This window comes from Neodiprion lecontei, chromosome 3 (assembly GCF_021901455.1).
Source record: "Neodiprion lecontei isolate iyNeoLeco1 chromosome 3, iyNeoLeco1.1, whole genome shotgun sequence".
In the NCBI taxonomy this organism is placed as follows: domain Eukaryota; kingdom Metazoa; phylum Arthropoda; class Insecta; order Hymenoptera; family Diprionidae; genus Neodiprion; species Neodiprion lecontei.
This window is the reverse complement of record NC_060262.1, coordinates 28,326,585-28,346,597: the sequence shown is the minus strand read 5'-3', so window position 1 is coordinate 28,346,597 and position 20,013 is coordinate 28,326,585. Positions and strand designations below refer to the sequence as shown.

At 34.4% G+C, this 20,013-nt stretch overlaps 3 protein-coding genes across 9 annotated transcripts; 2 read left to right on the top strand and 1 right to left on the bottom strand.

The window, feature by feature from the left end:
- Positions 1 to 55: 55 nt before the first annotated feature.
- LOC107222180 (sec1 family domain-containing protein 2) lies at positions 56 to 4,640 on the top strand. Of its 3 annotated transcripts, none has more exons than XM_046733899.1 (12): positions 56 to 154; positions 302 to 649; positions 715 to 1,012; positions 1,178 to 1,429; positions 1,582 to 1,854; positions 2,376 to 2,563; positions 2,774 to 3,032; positions 3,111 to 3,239; positions 3,379 to 3,610; positions 3,725 to 3,827; positions 4,001 to 4,147; positions 4,240 to 4,640. In XM_046733899.1, exons 3-12 carry the CDS (start codon positions 821 to 823, stop codon positions 4,454 to 4,456), a joined length of 1,992 nt encoding a protein of 663 aa, XP_046589855.1. In that variant the 5' UTR covers positions 56 to 154; positions 302 to 649; positions 715 to 820; the 3' UTR covers positions 4,457 to 4,640. The 3 variants fall into 3 exon arrangements, with proteins under 3 accessions (XP_046589855.1, XP_015516921.1, XP_046589856.1); XM_015661435.2 differs by having other exon boundaries at positions 97 to 158; XM_046733900.1 differs by lacking the exon at positions 56 to 154 and having other exon boundaries at positions 195 to 653.
- LOC107222178 (DNA repair protein XRCC2) lies at positions 4,460 to 5,441 on the bottom strand. Its single transcript, XM_046733906.1, has 2 exons — positions 5,308 to 5,441; positions 4,460 to 5,224 (listed from the first exon to the last, which is right to left on the bottom strand). Exons 1-2 carry the CDS (start codon positions 5,352 to 5,354, stop codon positions 4,582 to 4,584), a joined length of 690 nt encoding a protein of 229 aa, XP_046589862.1. The 5' UTR covers positions 5,355 to 5,441; the 3' UTR covers positions 4,460 to 4,581.
- On the top strand, positions 5,307 to 19,825 carry LOC107222176 (GTPase-activating protein and VPS9 domain-containing protein 1). 5 transcript variants are annotated; one of them, XM_046733889.1, is made up of 16 exons: positions 5,307 to 5,425; positions 7,443 to 7,585; positions 7,711 to 9,058; positions 9,179 to 9,366; positions 9,490 to 9,649; positions 9,795 to 9,968; positions 10,110 to 10,271; positions 10,383 to 10,653; positions 10,750 to 10,838; positions 10,921 to 11,339; positions 11,523 to 12,000; positions 12,680 to 12,909; positions 13,004 to 13,260; positions 13,367 to 13,578; positions 13,797 to 14,182; positions 14,271 to 19,825. In XM_046733889.1, the coding sequence occupies exons 1-16, from the start codon at positions 5,353 to 5,355 to the stop codon at positions 14,400 to 14,402; spliced, it is 4,722 nt and encodes a 1,573-aa protein (XP_046589845.1). In that variant the 5' UTR covers positions 5,307 to 5,352; the 3' UTR covers positions 14,403 to 19,825. The 5 variants fall into 5 exon arrangements, with proteins under 5 accessions (XP_046589845.1, XP_046589844.1, XP_046589847.1 ...); XM_046733888.1 differs by having other exon boundaries at positions 5,353 to 5,425; positions 7,437 to 7,585; XM_046733891.1 differs by lacking the exon at positions 5,307 to 5,425 and adding an exon at positions 6,279 to 6,409.
- The last annotated feature ends 188 nt before the right edge of the window (positions 19,826 to 20,013 follow it).

Here is a 20,013-nt window from a genome sequence, read left to right as displayed (position 1 = left end):
GTGCGTCATGTCGGTGCTTCGTGTATGCTTACACAAGTAAAAACCTACGACACGCATACCTATGTGTACGTTCCCGTCACTTAATAACGTGTAATGACAAATCTGATAAAATTCTCGCAGTAGTCGTGCGAACTGCGAAAACGTCGGTATGCATGTATGTATGCACAATAATGATGTACCCTAAAGAGTAGGGAGTTATTTTAAAGTTAACGGCATGGGCATCGCCTCAATTCAAAGTTAAATCGTTGAACATAGAATGGGTTGTTCCATCAATTAGGGTAAAATTTTATTTCTGTAGTAGATGTCTGATGCTTCAAACAAACTGCTGTGCTAGAGATTCACCTAGAATGTAGAGCATTAAATTTCATCGAAACCGAAAGACTCGTCACGCAAATTTATCGAATGCCGAGGCACGCAGGGCACCGGATACTTCCCTGTGACTCCGTGTCCGCCTAGGGGATTCGGTCACGTTTAAGAACCAGAAAGTGATATTCAAAGATTGTTCGGAACTGGAATCAGTTGAGACCCTCTGGTTCGGAACCTAATTATTCAACAACCCTCCTAGGGATTCCCAATTGCCAAAACAACCCGAGGTGTCAGGCTAGATCACGCTGTCGTCTGCTAACGTTTTGTCATGCTGACATGAATGGTAGGTAAGAAAAGAAATATCGTCAGCGATACGTGTCATTAGTTATTTTGTATGTTTATTTTCAGGAGACAAACAGCGAAAGGAAGGTGCTGTGAATTATATAGAAGAAGATACAACTGTTAAAACTGTCCATAGTAATACCTAGGCTCGCGAAATTTTTCGTCTCTTCAAATGGATAACAAAGTTAAATATTTTACGGACAATTGTTGGAAGGATGTTTTCCAACATGTCAACAATGCTGTTTTTTATATCGATAAAGCAGCGGTGGAATGCTTACATTGGTACACAGGTGACAATACAATTAAGCAATTGCAATATGCTGGAGTAATTGCTGTTCGTGAGTTATTGATGGACAACTTCCGAGTAAGATTTTTGCTAGTTTAATTCTGATATTTTTTTAAAATAGTGATGAAAAAATCATTTTTCACACAGATTTGGTAGCTTGTGTTTTTATTTAAGTTGTTAATTAAATATTTCGCATTTTCTTATTATTTTATACAAGCCATTCTGTTTTTTACATATATTCAGGGCGCTGAAGTCGAGAAGGCAAGAAAAGCAGTTTTTGTATACACCTCTGCAAATTCTGATTTCTATCGACATACATTAGAAACAATTATCGATCTGAACAGATTCGAAGAATGCACTGTCATATGTGCTGCACACAGCAGTGTCTTGAAATATAGTTCTGATTCTAAGTCGGCTGATATTGACAGTTACGATTGTCTCAAACATGATATAATCAGATGGATGAGCTCAAGATTAGAAGAGGAATTCGATCAGGTAAACTTATCCATTTATCCAATTATGTACACAGAATGCAGAACTAAATGAATTTCCTGATGAAACTATCAATCTTTGTACCAGAAAATATTTGATGGATTTCTTACTCTTTGAATTTCTCTCTAAATCCTAAACTTTGAATTTATTCACAGGAGCCTGTTGTCAACATAATGTTCCGCCCAATTTTCATAGCATCTATTAATGAAAATTTATTTGTGACTCCTCCATTTTGGAAAATAATGCCACCATTTAGTACTGAAGATCATTGTGATGAATTCAATGAAAACATCGATCACTTTGTTAGCTCCTTGCACAGCATGTTTACCAATTTCAATCTCCGAGAAGATATCTATTACTGTGGTCAATTGAGTGAGAATGTTGCAGAGAAGCTGGAGAAGTTACCGGCTGCTGTTGACAGACGAAAGGTGAATTTCAAATGTAGACTTCAATAATATCTATTGTGAAATAATTATACAGTCAACCGTTGATTATTCGAATGTCAGTTATCAGAATTGTCCAATATCCGAACAATGATTTGGTTTATCCAAATGTTCGGTTATCTGTACGACTAAGCCTTACATACATTTGATTTCTGCTGGTAGTCTTTACCAATTGGCAAAACTGTGCAAAAACAAAATTTGGTATTGAATTTTACATTTTACTATAAACGAGCTTACGTTGTAAATTAGATAAAAATAAGTATCAAATTTGTCCCAATCAATAGAGGAAATGTACTACTGACATGTTGGTCGGTTTTAAATAAATACATTATATTACTTTGAGCAAATCAGTACTTTTTTTTCGCAATGCAATATTCCAGTTTAGTTATCCGAATGGGTACCTGTCTCCATTAGTTCGAATAATCAACGTTCAACTGTTTTGTTTTTCAGTTTGAATGCTATAATACTAAATCATTAAGAAATTTTAATGCAATTTATTTTCCCAGCGCCTCACAGGCAAAACTACTGGAGTATCTTTTATTCTGGTTGATAGGACTTTGGATCTCTGTGTAGCTTCAAGTCACAATACCGAGTCCTTGTTAGGCAAAATATTAAGTACTTTGCCACGTTTGCCTGGTCATCAGAATGACATTGCAGTGAATATGACAGCATTGGGCCCAGATGAAGATGGTGTGTGAGTATCAAAAGCTGAGTATCACAAATTCATTAGATTAAACTTGCATAAATTCATTATTTGTTGAGCTGCCTTTTAATCTTATGTAAAGTGCCAACTGAGGCCTGAAACCATTCTAAACTAGTGATTCAAACAGTCACTTAAAGGTTTTATAACACCATCACACTCATTGTCAGTTATGAAATAAATACTTCTTCTCTTTATCCTCAGTGAAAATAATCCAAGGTACTCTGCACCAGGGTGCTTAGCCAGCAATGATTCTAATATGATTAATCAATTAATGAAAAATAAACAGAAAGATGTTTTAATAACTCTGCACAAATTACTGTCAGATATATTGCTTGCTAAGGAAAGTCCAAAAACAAGAATTGCCACTAGAATAACAGCTCATAGCTTAGAAAAACTTGTACACAAGTTGAGAAATGTTGATGATTTGAGCCTCATATTAGACTCAAGTAAAAAGCTTCAGGTAATACCAAGTTATGAAATTAATTAAATACAATTCAAATATTTTGCATGTAAAAGAAGTTTCGCTTATTTGTTTTAGCAAATATTAGCAGTGATTCAAGCATTGAAATCAAATAAGACATCTCAAATCGAGTTGATAATAAGTCTTGAAAAACTAATACTACAGAACCTAGCAGTCAGCAGAGACTCGTCAAGTATACTAACTCAAGTAAGGATTGCATGATTTCATTATCTCATTGTACCACAACATTGATTGTATCCACTATAGAAGAATACCTATGAGCGTGACTGTTTTGACTGTACTTTTAATGTCATTTTAATAGTAAAATGTTTTTGTGTTCAAACAGTTAAGTAACATCATAAAGACTCGTGCCACTAGAGGTTTATCGATTGAAAATCTGTTGGGATTATTAGTGTACATATATGCTCTTGCTGGAACAGAAATACATTTTCTTGAACAGCAAGAGAAACAGTTGGAAGAAGCCTTGGCTGAAGCAATATATGAAGATGGTAAACACGATGATAAACTCACTCCAGCTTCAGATAGTCCAATGATGAATCTGTCATCAGAATTGTTTGGTGAGCATTTGACAAGTTGTTATTGTTTGAGAATCATTGTGTCGTAATCCGAGCATTGGCTTAAGTGCCGAATGTTAATAATAGATCAAATGTATTTGAAATCCTATTAACTAGGCAAGCGAATACTAACGGAAGGAACTTCTACACAAATTGCTAATGATATTATGGTAAAGCTTCACAGAATAGCAGAGATGCGAAAATCTTTGCAGAAGTACAAGTGAGTATTTGTATTAACATTGTGTAATTTTTTTGGTGAACATATTCTGAACCCAACTTTAATTTTAATTTTTCTTTCATTAGTGAAAGGGCTTGTTACAATGCAAAACAAAAATGAACAGTAGGTGAATTAAAGAAAAAGTTTTGTTCTTGAATATGTAACCATGTTTGCAGGTCATTAATGCTCAAGCCCAGTCCACAAGAGATGGCTCAATGCATTGGAATATTGCAACAACTGGTAATGGATTTACTTGATCCTGATAGGCCTGAAATTCCAGACCTTCAATGTAAAACGTTCTCTCGTATTACCGCTGGATTTAAGTGAGTATAGCAAATTTTTGAATATGTATACATAGGTATACTCTATACGACAGATGGATTATAATGGGTAATTTTTTCAATTTCTATTTCAGTTTACTTTTAAAGGGTCGAACAAAACAACATCCTCTTGATAACGATTATGTAATAATATATGTATTGGGAGGCGTCGTTGCAGAAGAAATAAAAATCGTTCAGGATATGATTGTATCCAAAAAACCTAGTTCTCAGGTCATAATAGCTGGGTCCAGACTGTTGAGTCCATGTGATGTGACAAATCATATACTTTTGAAACATTCGGGAAGTAAATAACGATTGACACTGTACAATGCTTTCTTTATTTTATTTTAATTGTATATATATAGATATGGTTTTTTTTTCTGATTTATAAGTTTGTTGAAAAGTTATTTTTGGAGTAGGAATACTTTAAATCGTTTCTACCGTTTACTGTAACATGTCCTCCATTCTATACCGTTGTTACTTACAATGTAACTGAGATTTTTGTTATCACTTACGGATTCAACCACAGCTGAAAACTGATTGACATCATGCTGTTTATGAAGTTGTATTTTATAATGAATTTTTTCTTCATTTAGTAAAGAGGTACGAACTACAGCCTCTTTACTTTTTGATTTGACGTCACTGGGTCTGGTATAAAGAAGAATGATTTTGTGACCAAAAGTGTGCTTTTGCATGATGTTCAAGCAGCTCTTCACATATCCGTCCATTGACCAACATTCTCCGTGCTTCCTGTCTTGCCAATAGTAAGACGATATACTATCAATAGCAATCATTGCTATTTTATCATCGTTTGACAGTATACCTTGGAGTGATTGTAAGCTCAAGAAGAATTGACTACTTTCATAACAATTTATAACGGTGAAGTACCTAAGAGAATCTTCAATGATACTCTTAATGCCTTTATCATCAAAGACATCTGTTGTACCTAATTTCCTTGCATCATTGTTGTTACGTATAAAGCAGGCCATTAGATCAACCAGAGTAGGTATGTGAAAATGATGATCTGTATTCACAAGTACAACTCCTGCCTCTCGTCCGTTCAGTTCAATGCCTTTGTACCTGCGCGGCAGGAGACACTTTGCAATTAATTGAGTTATCAAAAGTGTCTTCCCGCTCGACAAGTTGCCAGATACTTCAATCACCTCGTTTGGCCTTGGACCATCAGAGAATAGATCTTTTTCCAGTCCATGAAGAATGGGTCTTTTCATGAGCCGAGCCAGGAGCTGAGCTCCTGTCTCCACATGTATGGACTGTTCCATGGTCAGTACTATTTAGCCTACGGGTAAATTACATTGTCAGGTTGAGGCAAAAAAAAAAAAAGGAAAAATTAACAAGCACTGTTGTAAGAAGATAAAAAAGGTGAAGCAAGTGTCATAGTAAGATTATGTCAAGTACTTCATTGATATGATGATTCAAATCTCAGTAATTCTGCTTAATTTGAAAGGAATTGTTTCATTGATGTCTTTCAAAACGAGCTTCACTGGTATATTGTGAAATGGAATTATATTTCTAAAAAATGCATATTTACATTTGAATCACCCGAAAAAATTAACTCATGGTATAATTTGTTTCTAAACATAATTATCGAATCTCGTAACCGTGTCGTAACCTCTCAAGGTTTATAGAAAATGTATGTTCGAACACGACTAATTTTTATTTCTATCAGCTGTTAATATTTTTTCTCGTTTACATGTGTGATATTCGAGTCTACGCAACTTTCGGTAGTATATTTAACAATTAATAAACGTTCAAAATTAAGAAACCTTGGAAATCGGCTGACAGCATAATTCACATGATGACAAAATGATGCCATAATTTTTTCGTCTGCTGGATAACATACATGCTCACCGTAATATGACATGACTAAGTTTGGGCTGACTACGCACGTATACCAATAGTACATATATCTTTGTTTTTATTGTTGTGAGGGTGAAATGTGCTTGAAATGAAAAACAATATTCATATATTATTGCATCTACAGTGCAAATACTTGGCAGTTACTCATTCATTCGAATTTCCCGCGACTACCATATTAAACTATAGGTTCGATTTAAAGTACCGTGTATACATATAGATCATGATAAGACCGTGATCACGGCATATATTGTAGTTTTGCAAAACGGCCATTTTCAGAAAAAAAATTTTAACCTAAAATAGAAAATGGTTGTGAATCAGTTGGGGGTGTTGCTTTGAAAGGAGGACGGCAATAATAACGCGTTACTTACTGACGACAGTGGCAGACAGGTGTGCTACATAGCTTGCTTAGAAATATTTTTGATTTAGTGCTGTGCGATCTAGATATTTAGTGGCGTAGGTGAATTTGTCACTCGAATTTATTTTCTTCCCTTCCACTCAAGCTGGAGGAATTATTTTCAATATTCACCCGTAATTCACAATTTCATAAAACACTCATTTTCCAACAAATGGTGCTGAATTCGATCAGAATTTTTTCACTAACAAAACACCAAAACAAAAAAAAAACAATAAATACGTGTCAGAGTACTGAACTGTCACATTTGACATTTCCTCTGTCATCATCTAAGGTTGTTTTATGCCCGATTTTAAAAATATATCAGATATTTGAATCCTTCAGATTTGAGTGAACAGGACAACTTGAGCATCGGAAGATTTTTTCCCATTCTGTATTTTTCAGTACAATGTTGTTTGACCTTCAGACATTTAACGATTGCATTCTTTCAATCCTGCAACTGTTACAAGCGCTATAGATTATTTGCAATCACATTTCGTTTATTATTGCAAAGCTTGTACATACATTGCATGTTTTATCACATCATATAGGTTGTCTTTTGTTATAGTTATTTTTTAGACACGCGGCTCTTGATAATAGTATCAGCGTCAAGAATACAAATGTATCAATCTCAGTTATTTAACTATTCTGGCAGTCTGTTGGAATTATTGAAACACATAGAATTACTTCATTTTCTTTGTCACATTAAGATTACACATTCTGGTCTCAAAATAAACAATTGTTTTACAGTTTAAAAATGTGTTCTGGCATAAAAAAAAATTTCCTACTATTCCATTATTCCATCAACTATGGTCATGTGGTTTATGCAGAAAAATATCTGGATAGTTACATAAGCTACATGTTTGGCTGGGTTTCTTTCACTACATTGCTAATGAAAGCACATCTATGAACATACAGGAGTAAACTGTTTGCCTTACATTTGTTTGAGAGATCACAAGCATGGAATTAAATAAATGACTAATTATCATATATGCATTTCTATGGCAAGTACTTTTTGCTTAGTTACAGATTTCACCACTATGTCTTCAGTAAATAGTGTCGACTCCCTTGGAACTTTGCAGTGGGACATGATCGAATTAGCTGGGCACCTTAGACAAGAACGTTTATTCGTCAGTGCGGAGCAACAAACTTTGCAGAACTTGAATCAGAAAGTAAATATATTTACGTTTGCACTAGAATTAAATTTTAGAACAATCATTTGTCTCAATTATTACTTTTATTAAAAACCTTTTAAGTTCGAATTCATATTTATTTATGAGAAATTATCTACTTCCAGGTCTTATATGTTTCCTCAGACTTGGCTCAACAGGCCTGGGTCACTGCTCAACAGAGAGTTAATTTAAATCGTTTGATAGTATCGAGGCCAAACTGTACACCTGCGTCGTGCTGTCAGCGGGCTAATACTCTTGAAAACTCACAGTTCGTTGATGCTTATAAGCATTTGCGTCATCAAGCATGTTCGGCTTACGGCGAATTTTTACAGGCCTTAAGAAAATCTCCAAAACTTTTAGCATCATGTCTAGTAGAAGGGGACAGATTAATCCAAGAGTCTATGCAGAGCGTCATTCAGTCGCTATCTGCGGGGTTATTTGGTAGCTGTTTATTGCCAGAAGACAAAATACTGGTTCTGCAGTTGCTGAGGCAGTTGATGTTCCTTCAGATAATTCCATCTGACAATCCTAGAAGATTACTCAGACATGGCACCTGTGCATTTTCACGATTCTACTCAGTTTTCCACGAAAGCTTATTTTCAGCAAAATTATTCCTCACGGCAGCTTTGCACAGTCCAATTATGCAGTTATTAATGGAAGACGAAATGTTCTTGGACATTGATCCAGAAAAAGCCCCAATCCGATTTCCACCCGCTGAGCGTCTGAAAAAATTTGGGAAAGAGGGAACTCTTGAGTATCAATCTAAATTGCAACGCTACAGACTTTGGACAATCAATTCTCTCGAACGCATTACCAACAGATTTATAATAAGCATTAGAGAAAACATGCATTGCTTTCCTACCAGCGTTTGCTGGCTGGTAAGACAAATGGCAGGGCTTCTAGCTAAAAGTGGAAACGTTGACCCTAAGGAAGTACACGCAATGTGCACTGACCTTGTATTCACTTACTTTATTTGTCCAGCAATTGTAAATCCGGAACCATACGGAATCACTGATGCACCAATAAGTTACGTTGCTCGATTCAACCTGATGCAGGTTGGTCAGATATTACAAATGATGTCCCTCGTCAAATATCAAAATGTCGACAGTAAGGTGATAGATTTATATCGGAAATTTGAAAAAGATTCTGTATCATCGTTGCTCGATGGTATGCTGGAAGGTGCGACGGATGAGCTAGAAGATGAACCAGCCATGGTTGATGGCTCGAAACTGCAAGGACTTGCCAGATCTGCTGCTTTATTCACAGAAAGTGAACTCAACGCTTTAATTACATTCTTACAAACCGTAGCCGGAGACCATGGGGACAATGATGTTATTCTTGCAAGTAGTATTGATAAAAAACAGTTGAACGAATTAATATCGCAGCTACCGTGTGGCGCGCCAAGTGCTCAAAAAAATGCAAACCATATTTCACCTGAAACACCCAGCAAACGGGGCGGACTTCTTGGAAAAGGTATATTCAGTGTATCATATGAACTTATACATAACACGAAAAATTAATATCTTAAAAAAATTGATATTTGGACGTAAGGGCACATTTTAAAATCTGAATACTGTGTTGATTTCTTATTAGTTGGGAAAGGACGTGCAACGCGTGCAACTACATCATCCGCACTAAATACAACAACAGATGGCGGTGAAGATGCTAATAGTGCCTCTGGCACGGAAGATGAGCTGCTAGACAAGACTCCACAAAATGTTCTGGTCATACCTTTTGTCTCGAATTTAGGAGAAACTGTTGGTTTACTCAGTGAGCAAAAGGTGCATAATAAAAGTGTCATTGCATAGTCAAAGATTATTTGGAAATTGGTTTGACATGATCAAATATCTGTACTTATCATATTTATTTGACTGACTGATACATTTTTTATTTTCATTTATCAGGTTCTTTGTATGGAAATGCAAGATAACATTGAAGGTGGGACTGTGAGATTAAACCTCTCGGGAGATTTACAGAATGGACATAATCGCAATGATAATGGTAACGTGGAACGGATTGAAACACAGGAGAAACGAACTAGATTTTCGATATCTCATGACGAAGGTATGAAATAATGGACATCAATTACTGAATTTTAGTTTAGTGCTATCACTCACTATCATTTAATCTATGGTGTGAAAAAATTTTCAAGTACCAATATCATCATTCATTGTCATGATCAATTACACCCCTACATTGATATGGTTAGTGTTGTTTGAAGGATCAATTGGCAATACATCTGATAATCTGGAAGCGGTATCTGAGGCTGCGTCTAACCATAGTGTTGCTTCATCACTTGAACTGGAAACTGAAGATCAAAATGACAACCTTTCTGACATGGTTTCGGCTAATGTCTCTGGACGTGGTACACCAAACATTTCTGGTAATATTAATCAACTCTAGAAAACTGTGAAATTCTATGAGAATATTCTACTCAATCTAGCATGCGACTTCATGATAAGTATCTGTACATTATGTAAACTTTTATAGGAACCTGTTTGTCAAATTATTATGCTTTAATCAGGTCGTGATACACCTTCGTCACAAATCACAGAAGGTGATGACGGACGAGCTGTTGGGGAAGTGAGGCAGCTAGATCTACCTCCACCAGCTATACCAACAAAACAGAGCCGTTCAGAAATTGACGATAAGTTTTGCAAGTTTGAGATCAAGAAGCTCATCGAAGGTATTTTCAAATCAACCTCTAACATACTTTCATACTTGCATGTCATTCAACAGTTTCTAACAAACAACTTCTCATCTCATCACTTATATCTCATGTCCATCCCATACAAAGGATACTTTTTAGGGGATGAAACGATCTCTTTGGTGTCCGATACATGGTCCACTGATGTACTCGCATCTGACAGCGAAACAGTTGAACAAGTTGAACGATTTCCATTTCCTCCACCTCCTGAATCTGTGCAACCCGTTCTACCTGTAGAACCCAGCCAGACTATGCTTGATGTCAGTGAAACTGCATCTGAAGCTTGGAGTACCGATGTTCTGGCTAGTGACTCAGAAAGAATGACTGAAGTTGACACAGATGATACAGCAAGTGTTGCGAGGTAACGTTTTTTTCAATTGTGATACATGTAAGATACAATTTTATGTTTTAAAATACTAATGGACGATCTGAAACTGTTTAACTTTTTCACTTTTAGATCCGACGACACAGCAAGATCAGAGATTGAAGTGGAGAGTCGCGGTGATGCTGAGATCGAGGCAGAAACCCCACCACCGTTAAATCCACGTAAGAAACGCAAATAGTCTAAGTATTTCGTTCAATTTTTTTCTCTGAAAGTGTGGAAATTCCCGGATTAATGTTGTTTTAGACATTGTAGGTGGTGTTGGTAGTCCAGGTGCTCTGTTTAGACCAATTCGTGGAGAGCCAATTGCTCAGCCCAGTCTTCCCGTACCTCCATCTCCAACCGCTTCTCTTACACCTTCCTTGTGGAATGTCACTGGACGAGGAGGAGCTAAATCTGATTATCGTCGACGAACGCTAGAGTATATAGATAATAATGCAAACAATATCAATGACGGAGATGACAAGTCAGGTGGAGATGATAGACTCGTGCATTTAATGGATAAATTGCATATCGATAATGGAAAAACTAATAGCGAATGTTCAGCTTCAAGTAGTAATCACATAAGTGCAGCTGCCGTAGCACCAGCATTATTATTGGCCAATCATATATCAGCACCAGCCCTCCCAAACGAGAAGCTCACAAATGGAGATGTCAAAGCTGAAGTATGTAAATGTTGAATTATTTTTCCACAGACTGTCTTCTGTAATTGCTTTTCGAGTCGAACAATTCATTTTCTTCCGTTTTTTGAATGACTCTCCCATATCACACTTTTCACTGTGAAACTGGTTATATTTAAGTAATATGTGTTCCAAATATTGGAAATAATGCTTGTCCTTATGCACTAGGAATTAGATATCGAAATGACTACTGGTGGAGACGTTGTAGTCAGACTGAGTACTGCGAGTTTGACGTCAAGCAGCAGTTCTGGTTCTGAGTCAAGAACAAAGAACACTACCGCAACATCAGATTCGCCCTTACCGGCGCCAATGGTTAATGGTGGGACTGATACAATCGACGGTATCAATTCAACTACTTCAAAACCTAGCCTATCTACAGGTGCTATACCAAAAAGTATCAGTTTTGACATGACTGCTGAACGGGGGGACAAAGAATTACTGGATGAAGAGCAAAAAAATAAGAGGGGCTTTTTCGGGAAATTGAAATTATCCCTAAGAAATCGTAGAGGAAAATCGTTAAGGGGTGCTGATGACCTCAGTAGATGCTATGATCGAGAACCTGCTGGTGATGGGGTTGACATCGGTAGAATCAGAATACGCAGGATAATGTCAGAGGAAACTAATTCGAGCAGCAGTATCAACAATGGTGAGCTACAGGCATTTTCTAATCCTTTGTTGAGTTGCAATGAGGTTATTAACTTTTCTTCAACAGTAGAGCGGAAACCTTCGTTTTCGCTCTGCTCGGGATGATTGAAAACGAAAGATTCTCGATCGGTGAAACGCGGAGGATTGAAGACATTTCACGATTTGTCATTGACTGTAATATTTCTAATTTGATGTAAAATCAAATTTTCAGTAACAGCAGTAAAACAATTTGCGTTTCCATATTCTTGTTGAACAGAGTATAAGTTAAAAATTCAATAAAAGTTCAGAATCATATGGGAAGGCATTCTCATCGGTTTTGGTGAAAAGTGTGAGAAAAAGGAAGCTTTATCTTGATAGTGTTCCTTTCGAAGAAGAAATTTGATGAAAATTGAAAAATTTGATAACCAGAGTCATTTTAAATGTGTATTTTTAAGAAATTTCAAGTTTGTATAACTTTTAAATCGTGGTTATGCTCGAGTCAAGAACCCCTCGGTTTCGCCTTGGAATACTCAACTTTATACGCAGCGTGCAAACGCCCGTTTTCGCTCTTGGTGCACAATGTACTATTCTGTGTAATTTATGACATTTATTGGTCCAATAATGAAAATGAGCTTTGGAATGAATTTCATTGCAGTCTGTCAGATGTGTGAATATTAAATGCAATTTGTCTCACATTCCAGATACATCTGATGATATTTTAGCAAAGTACAGACGAAAACCAAGTGCAACTAGTGATACAGCATCTATAGAGAGTAGTCATTCAAGAACGAAAGAAGCAGAAGACGAAAGATTAGCAATAGATCTCAACAATGTAGAACTATCTTTTGCATTTGCGGATGCTAAACGCAAGTTACGCATGGTACTGAGCACAGCAGATTTGCAACATATTCCTTGGAGTACTGCATCTGCTGTATGTTGTATATTTATTATATAATGGATTTGAAGTTATTCTTTTACTCAGATATAAGACCTCATCATGTATTTTATAACTTTTTATTGCACAGAGAAATGCTTGGATGCAGAAAGAAAATGAATTGGTTGCTTTTCTCCAACTACAGCTTGCTGAAGCAATCAATTTGCAAGATAGAGCATTAATTGCACATCTCCATGAAACTTTGCGCTGTGTTAGGCTTTTTAATGATGACGGTTGTAGAAAACTCTTCAAGTCTCTGAGGGACGATTATCAAAAACGGTCTCCATATATTGCATATTTGATCAGATGTCGTCAGGGATTGTTGTCTACACTGGCCCATCTGGACAGGTGAGTATTTTATTACCACAATTAGATACCTATAAAAGAGTTGATTGTGATTTTATATCAGAGATGCCAGTGCCAGAGTTGAATATTTTTGTCTCTCATTTTTCAGATTGGGTGAGCGAGTGAAGTGCGACCGTGATGCAGTAAGTAGCCATTTGGTATCTGTATGCGTCAGAGTATTTTTAGAGAAGAGGGAAACATCTCTATTACGTTTTTGCGATGAATTCAAAAAACTCACTTTGGCTGATGAGAAACAAGATATGGTGGACAATTTCTTAGGATCTATTCATATGGAAATGGACAGAGATCCTATCTGGCAAGGTGAGAAATTAATTCTTTAAAAAATGAATTAAACACTTTGAGTAATAATTATATAGGCTAAGCACTGGTGATTTTTCGATACTCCTTTATAATTCATTATCATATCCATTAATTACTAGTAGTATTAGTTAGGTATTTCAATATTAGTCATTAGATTTCAGAAATCGAAGACACTAATCATAATATTGGTACATATGTTATCTTTTTTTACATTGTAGTTGCTAGTGAAGGTCAACTAGAACTAGCCAGAATGGTATTGGAACGAACTGTAATGGCTCGAGTTTACCATAATGCTCTGTATCCCAATGGGGAAGGTGATATACATCGAGACCAATTACTTCAAGATCACATAAAAAAATTAGCCAAAGTTGTAACACCAAATCACAAAGATCTACGTATTCCACGAATCTATCATTACGAATGTCCATGGCCATGGGCACAAGCAGAGTTGGCTGCTATCTCAGCATATAAAACTCCGAGGGATAAATTGCAATGTGTGTTTAGATGTGCGACAACTATTATGAATTTACTGTCTATGGCATCCGAGAGAGGCATTCCAGCAGCAGATGATCTAATTCCTGTACTTGTATTCGTCGTCATCAAGGTAAATATTTTGATTTCAAGAAATTTTCAGTCAGAGAAATGTAATACTTGTACTTTAAAATTTTTTACACATTTTTCATACATTTTAGACAAATCCACCATCGTTACTGTCAACGATTCAGTATGTGGATAGTTTTTATGCAAACAGATTTGAGGGTGAAGAGCAATATTGGTGGACCCAGTTCTGTTCTGCGATTGAATTTATCAAGACCATGGATTAATTCGTAAGATCCCAGGAGTAATAGTATTCAGTTTGCCTAAACAGTAATAGCTGATAGTGATACAGGAACACAATAATCGATGTTCGATGTCCCTAAAATAAATATGTAAATGGAATACCATTCGTTGCACGTTTACGCACTATGCAGCTACAATGATTGTTGACCACACGTATACGACTTGTTATCTTTGTTAAAAATTTAACAAAACTCAGATATTCAATAATTCGTTATGAAAAAAATTATAAACGGTTAAGTTGAAATATCTTGCGACAGTTGTGTTCGAAACTTCGCATTGTCTTAAATATTTACACTTAGTATCCAATTCTCTTTGGGTTATAATCCTCCATTTAATTCAATTCAATCTTACAATCAGTTTCGAATTATTCGTAGAAAAATGATAAATGTACGTAGGAAAAGTTATATCTATCGTATCCCTAATCAATCATCACGAATATGTCCTAATGGTAGTTCTTGGAACAGAGGCTTGTTGAACTTCAACAATCTTTACAAAAATTAAACTAGTGCTAAAGTATGCTTGTTTTTTAGAGTTATTATTATGATCTGTCTGAACAAATAATTGAAAAGTAGAATTTAAAATCACTAAAATTTCCTTCTTATCTTCATAAGTCTGTAGTTTCTATTCTGATGTGATAAAATAACAGAATTACTGAATTTTAAGATAATTTGGAAGTAAGGTTGGAAAACAAGGTTCGTCGATACAAAAATATAAGATACAGCATGGTTTTTGTCTTGAAATATAAGTGCGAAAATACTCTTAGTACGTACGGTGCATGCAAGATAACAAGCTCTCAAAATATTTTGCAATATATATTTTTTTAATAGAGGGATAATATAGTGTTAATATATTCTCTTCAAACATTATATTGCACAATAAAAAAGTAAATAAATAACAAAATGTACTGCACCTTAATTATTTGCACAAAATGTCGCCTGACACGATGGTATAGAACAGTATGAGGTATGAGGAGTATGAGTTTTAGACGCATTTCGGCTGTGTTTTCCTGATTAGAATTATGGTATCTTATTTTCAGCTAAAAACCTATTAGTATTTATTACATAAAAAAATTGTTGTACATTTTCTGGCACAGTTCGTATGATAGTTGTTCTGGATTCAATCAGTATTTCTCATAACTTCAATGTAGTGCCATTGATTAGTATTCCTTGTGGGACTATTATTGAAGATTTTTTGATAAGTTGAGTCAACACTTGTACTCTGTACGTAAGTTATGTAGAAGACTATTTCAATATTGGTCGATTAAATAGGAACCATGTTCAAACCTATGCCCTAGTTTTGTCATAATAGAATAAAAGATAATTATTCGAATGTAGGTAAAGGTTTACACAGCAACTAATATTTTCAAAATTTTATTATAGTTTTATCAAAGCAACGAATTGGAGGTATTTTTTAACGTTGGCAAAAATTTAGTTGCAATACATATGTGTACATGCAAATTCAATAATTAACACAGAGAGTAGCTATAGTCACAACCGGTGAATCAACTTACATATTATTACATTCCGTGACATTATCATTGCTGGTCAAATGAATTTATGGATATCTGGAAGTATTCAACACATAAATTGTTTTTCATCTCTTCAGTGTTTTTAATTCTGTGTAGAGTACATAGTTTAATCCACTTTTGTCATTAACCGCGGAGATCTCCAGCATAATTCATACCAAATTTGTCATTCGGTATAGAGTGTTTGGGCATATTTGGCTGGACATAGTCGTAAAAATGTACTAAATATAACTGATACTTACACTCCATACAGTCCCCGTAAATGATATTGCGAGTATCGCTACTATCATATTTCGTGACTCAAAGATTGGGGATTGTAGGTAATATTGTGATCTGATACATAGTTTCTTTTGATAGGATAGATGAATGATAATTCGAATATCTCTAATGACAAGAGATAGAATGTAAGGAATAAAGATTCCATTCATTCCGCTTGTCCGGTAGTAAAAAATTCTTTTTACCTGACTGGTTAAAATTCAATTTCCAGTACTCCATTCTTATCTCTGTAGTATGATGAAGGACACTTTTATTTGGAGGAATGTAAGAATATTACCTCTCTATGTTATACATTTTATATAACATATGTAATTTAAATGAACCTTTGACTCGAATATCTCTACACATAAATATCAAATACAATTTATAGGCTGCTCTGTAAACTTCGAATTTAAAGCTGAAGAATATTATAGTTTAAAATTAAATTTTTAAGAAATATATTTACTGCGGCAACTATTTTAAAGGTGTAATTTTCATTTGAAGTTAGTAAATATCATCCGTCTCAGTATATTATTGACATATAATTTTATTAAAATATTCGAAATCGTTTGTGAACTGGTTAATTTCTGTCGTAGTCATCAATAATTTTTTTATTGAAATCAACATTCTTTCAGTTAATGTAATATTTGACTCAACTCTGTAATCTTTCCATCAAGTTCTCCAATTTAGTGCATAAGACACGTACTTCATAAACTTGAATATTTGCAACAAGTATATGTAGGAAACCGGAACCGATATTTGTCACACTATTATTTAAAATTACCTGTCTTTTCACAATGACTCGATTTACGTTCTATGAACAATTTACTTTTGAGACAAGGGTACACTTAAAGTACGTGCTATTTCTAATTATCTCCAATCATGTCATAGTTTAATTATACTCATTTTTTCAATTTTTTCTTTAATATGTGAAATTTAAAAAGTCATCGATAGAATCTAATTAAAACAAAACACTAAGATAACGTCCCATTTGCAGATTTTACAACAATTCTGATGGATTCAGATAAACGAAAAAATTCATAATATGTGTGCCTCTGTGCTTTACAAGTTTTGGTCTGCATAACGATATCTCATTATTAAATTACTTATTAAATGTAATTACAAGCGTAATTTGTGAATTGTATTTTAGTTTTTTCACAAGAAAATTATTTGATAATGGAAAACTCATGATCATGCAAGAGCCCAGTAGTAAAATGTGTGTTTTAATCAACTTTCAAATTTGTGATGTCATACTGAAAAATTTATCGATGAAAACTCAAATAGTAATAAATTGCGATGTTCAAAGTTATTAAAAGGTGCAATGAAAAATAACCATAAAACACTACAATTGGCAATGTAAAGATAGGTATATATTTTTGAGTATGCATCATATTTTTGCTACAGTACAACTCTTGGCAAATGTACCAAGTGGAAGGTATTAGAGTAAGATTTTTATTGCTGTGGTGGAAATCGTAATCTGCAATGGTCCATACAATTTCACTGACGATATGACAAAATTTTGTGAATTGGGGCTTTTTAAAGATATGAACAAAAATCAGTGCTTCTCAAAGTGCTGGAATAAAATATCAGCAGAAAAATGTTATTTTAAGGAATTCAATATTCTTTGTGGCAAGCCAGGGATTGTAAAACAAAGATAGGGAGTTTCAGCATTTCAGAGAAACTTAAAATTCGTCCCAAGATTTCTCGAGTTGATTTTGAATTCAATTTTCATATACAAATCCTGTAAATTGGAATTTTTGAAAGAGATTTCTTTGAAATTCTCAAACTCGTCGTTTTTCAGAAAAGGATGCCTATCAAAAATTTTTACCAGGGTAGCTATAACTCCGTATTATATGAAGGTGTTCCCTGCAGAAGTTATTGCTACTAGCATATAATTTTTCACTGTATTTATTCGATTTAAGACTTACGTATATGGACATGGACTTAATGAAATGAAATCGACATCTAATGAGGTATAGACACCAAACTGGCCTGCTATGCCTTATAATTCATTTATTTAACAAACAATAAAATTTTCAACTAATGTTACAGTCACAGCTATCGATAGAGAGAGAGGCACGGTTTTCATGACATTACAAAGATTAACGTGTGTTCAATATTTCTCTACACTTTCTGAGAAAAGAAATTTTCTATAAATATAAGAAATGGTCGCTTCTTCGGTAACTGCGAAGTGTTACGAAAGAAATTGTCCAGCCGTAGACATTAGAGGCAATTATTTTACTGACTTATCGCAAGCTGAATGAACCAAGTGAGATTAACCACACATAAAATATTGTAACATCTAATTTTTATCATAGTGCTGTAGTAAGATAATGTGAAAATGGTGAAAAATGTATTTATTATTCTTATACTCTTCTTCTGATCTGAAGTGTACCTACATAGGTGTAAAAAATTATTATTATTATAGAAAATCTGTAAAGTGTTTGTCATTTTCAGCATTTCGAGTTATTAAATTATTTGGTATTTGTTTTATGGAATTAATAGATCTTGCACATTGTTCGAAAATGGTAAAACTTGTTTGACTGAACCATTATTATATGTATATTTAGAAGTTATTACTTTATTTCACACTTGACATAATGGAAAATTTTTGTATACTTCAGATCAACAAAATTGTTGTCTCTCACCTTTGTATGGAATATCCAAACTTCTTTTTTCGATTGGTAAAATTTTTAATTTAATGGAATAAAAGCACACCATTGTACTTTAGCTTTTGGTTGAGGTAATACCATGTCATATTGTCAAGTATCTTATGTATACCTTTGGTGTTGACATCTCAGTATATGGTGATTGTAATTTATTGAATTTAAGACGAGTGTTGTATTGGATCTTTAATAATAGGTTTAGTGATTTTTCAAGCTAAGTATAATACTCTTCTGCTGATGTTGACTTATACGTTTTTCGCAACTATACTATTCGTTAATTTTAAATTTATGACTTTCGAACTTATCTACAACTACGTGGCCATTGCTATAAACATTCTAATTTTTCCTCAATGGTTAGTATACTTCTTCACCTTAAAATAAGTTTGGCCAGTACACATTGGCTTCAAGAATGTGATGAACTTGAAATCTTAGTTTGTAACAGAATATTGTATTACTATATGAAATATTTATGAAATCATATAAGTTTTCTAAAGTTTTAAAATCATTCGCTTGAGCTCAGAAGGATGGTATTAGAAATCCTTAGAAAATTCATTTCACACGCAGGGGTTTTGTGATGTTTTTTCTTCATTATTTTAATCGCGCTTGGCTCGCTTTGTTTCGAAAATGCATAATAGGAAGTTTTATCATCAAGAACAAATAATAACTTTACCGAGCTTCAAAAATGTAATAAGAGTAAATATTTAATCTTATTGAAAGTTTGTGTAAAAAAATATTAACGAAAGCATAATAAGACCTGTAATTATATAGGAGTTATAAGATTACGCAATATTATATATATCTAGACTTCTAGGTATTTGATGCAGGAATGTTCCGTAAAGTTTTCGTTCATACAACGCTACTGTTATTTAGTATTTATTTGTGTCTCTGTACATAGGCAGTGGATTGAAATTCATCTATCTGTTACATCGAGAACTAATAATCATGTATAATTTGCGTATAACTGTTTCATATTTATTCCTCCGTTTCGTACGTTACAAAATTTCTGAAATAACGTTGCAATTTATTTCTGACCATTTATGTATACTTGTATGTAAGTATGAGGTGCAATTCATGCTATCAGTATAAAAATATCTGCTGCCTTAAGCTCGTGTAAAAATACTGAATTGCTCACATCGAAAATAAATAGTA

What these genes read in the sequence shown, in the direction of transcription:
- LOC107222180 (XM_046733899.1), top strand. Translation starts at nt 821, where the DNA reads ATGGATAACAAAGTTAAATATTTTACGGACAATTGTTGGAAGGATGTT. An exon ending in CTGCTGTTGACAGACGAAAG is followed by an intron (nt 1,855 to 2,375) that starts GTGAATTTCAAA and finishes TTATTTTCCCAG; the next exon opens with CGCCTCACAGGCAAAACTAC. An exon ending in AAATCTTTGCAGAAGTACAA is followed by an intron (nt 3,828 to 4,000) that starts GTGAGTATTTGT and finishes CCATGTTTGCAG; the next exon opens with GTCATTAATGCTCAAGCCCA.
- LOC107222176 (XM_046733888.1), top strand. Translation starts at nt 5,353, where the DNA reads ATGAAGAATGGGTCTTTTCATGAGCCGAGCCAGGAGCTGAGCTCCTGT. An exon ending in TGGTACACCAAACATTTCTG is followed by an intron (nt 9,969 to 10,109) that starts GTAATATTAATC and finishes TGCTTTAATCAG; the next exon opens with GTCGTGATACACCTTCGTCA. An exon ending in CCCACCACCGTTAAATCCAC is followed by an intron (nt 10,839 to 10,920) that starts GTAAGAAACGCA and finishes ATGTTGTTTTAG; the next exon opens with ACATTGTAGGTGGTGTTGGT.
- LOC107222178 (XM_046733906.1), bottom strand. Translation starts at nt 5,354, where the DNA reads ATGGACTGGAAAAAGATCTATTCTCTGATGGTCCAAGGCCAAACGAG. An exon ending in ATGGTCCAAGGCCAAACGAG is followed by an intron (nt 5,225 to 5,307) that starts GTGATTGAAGTA and finishes CCTGCCGCGCAG; the next exon opens with GTACAAAGGCATTGAACTGA.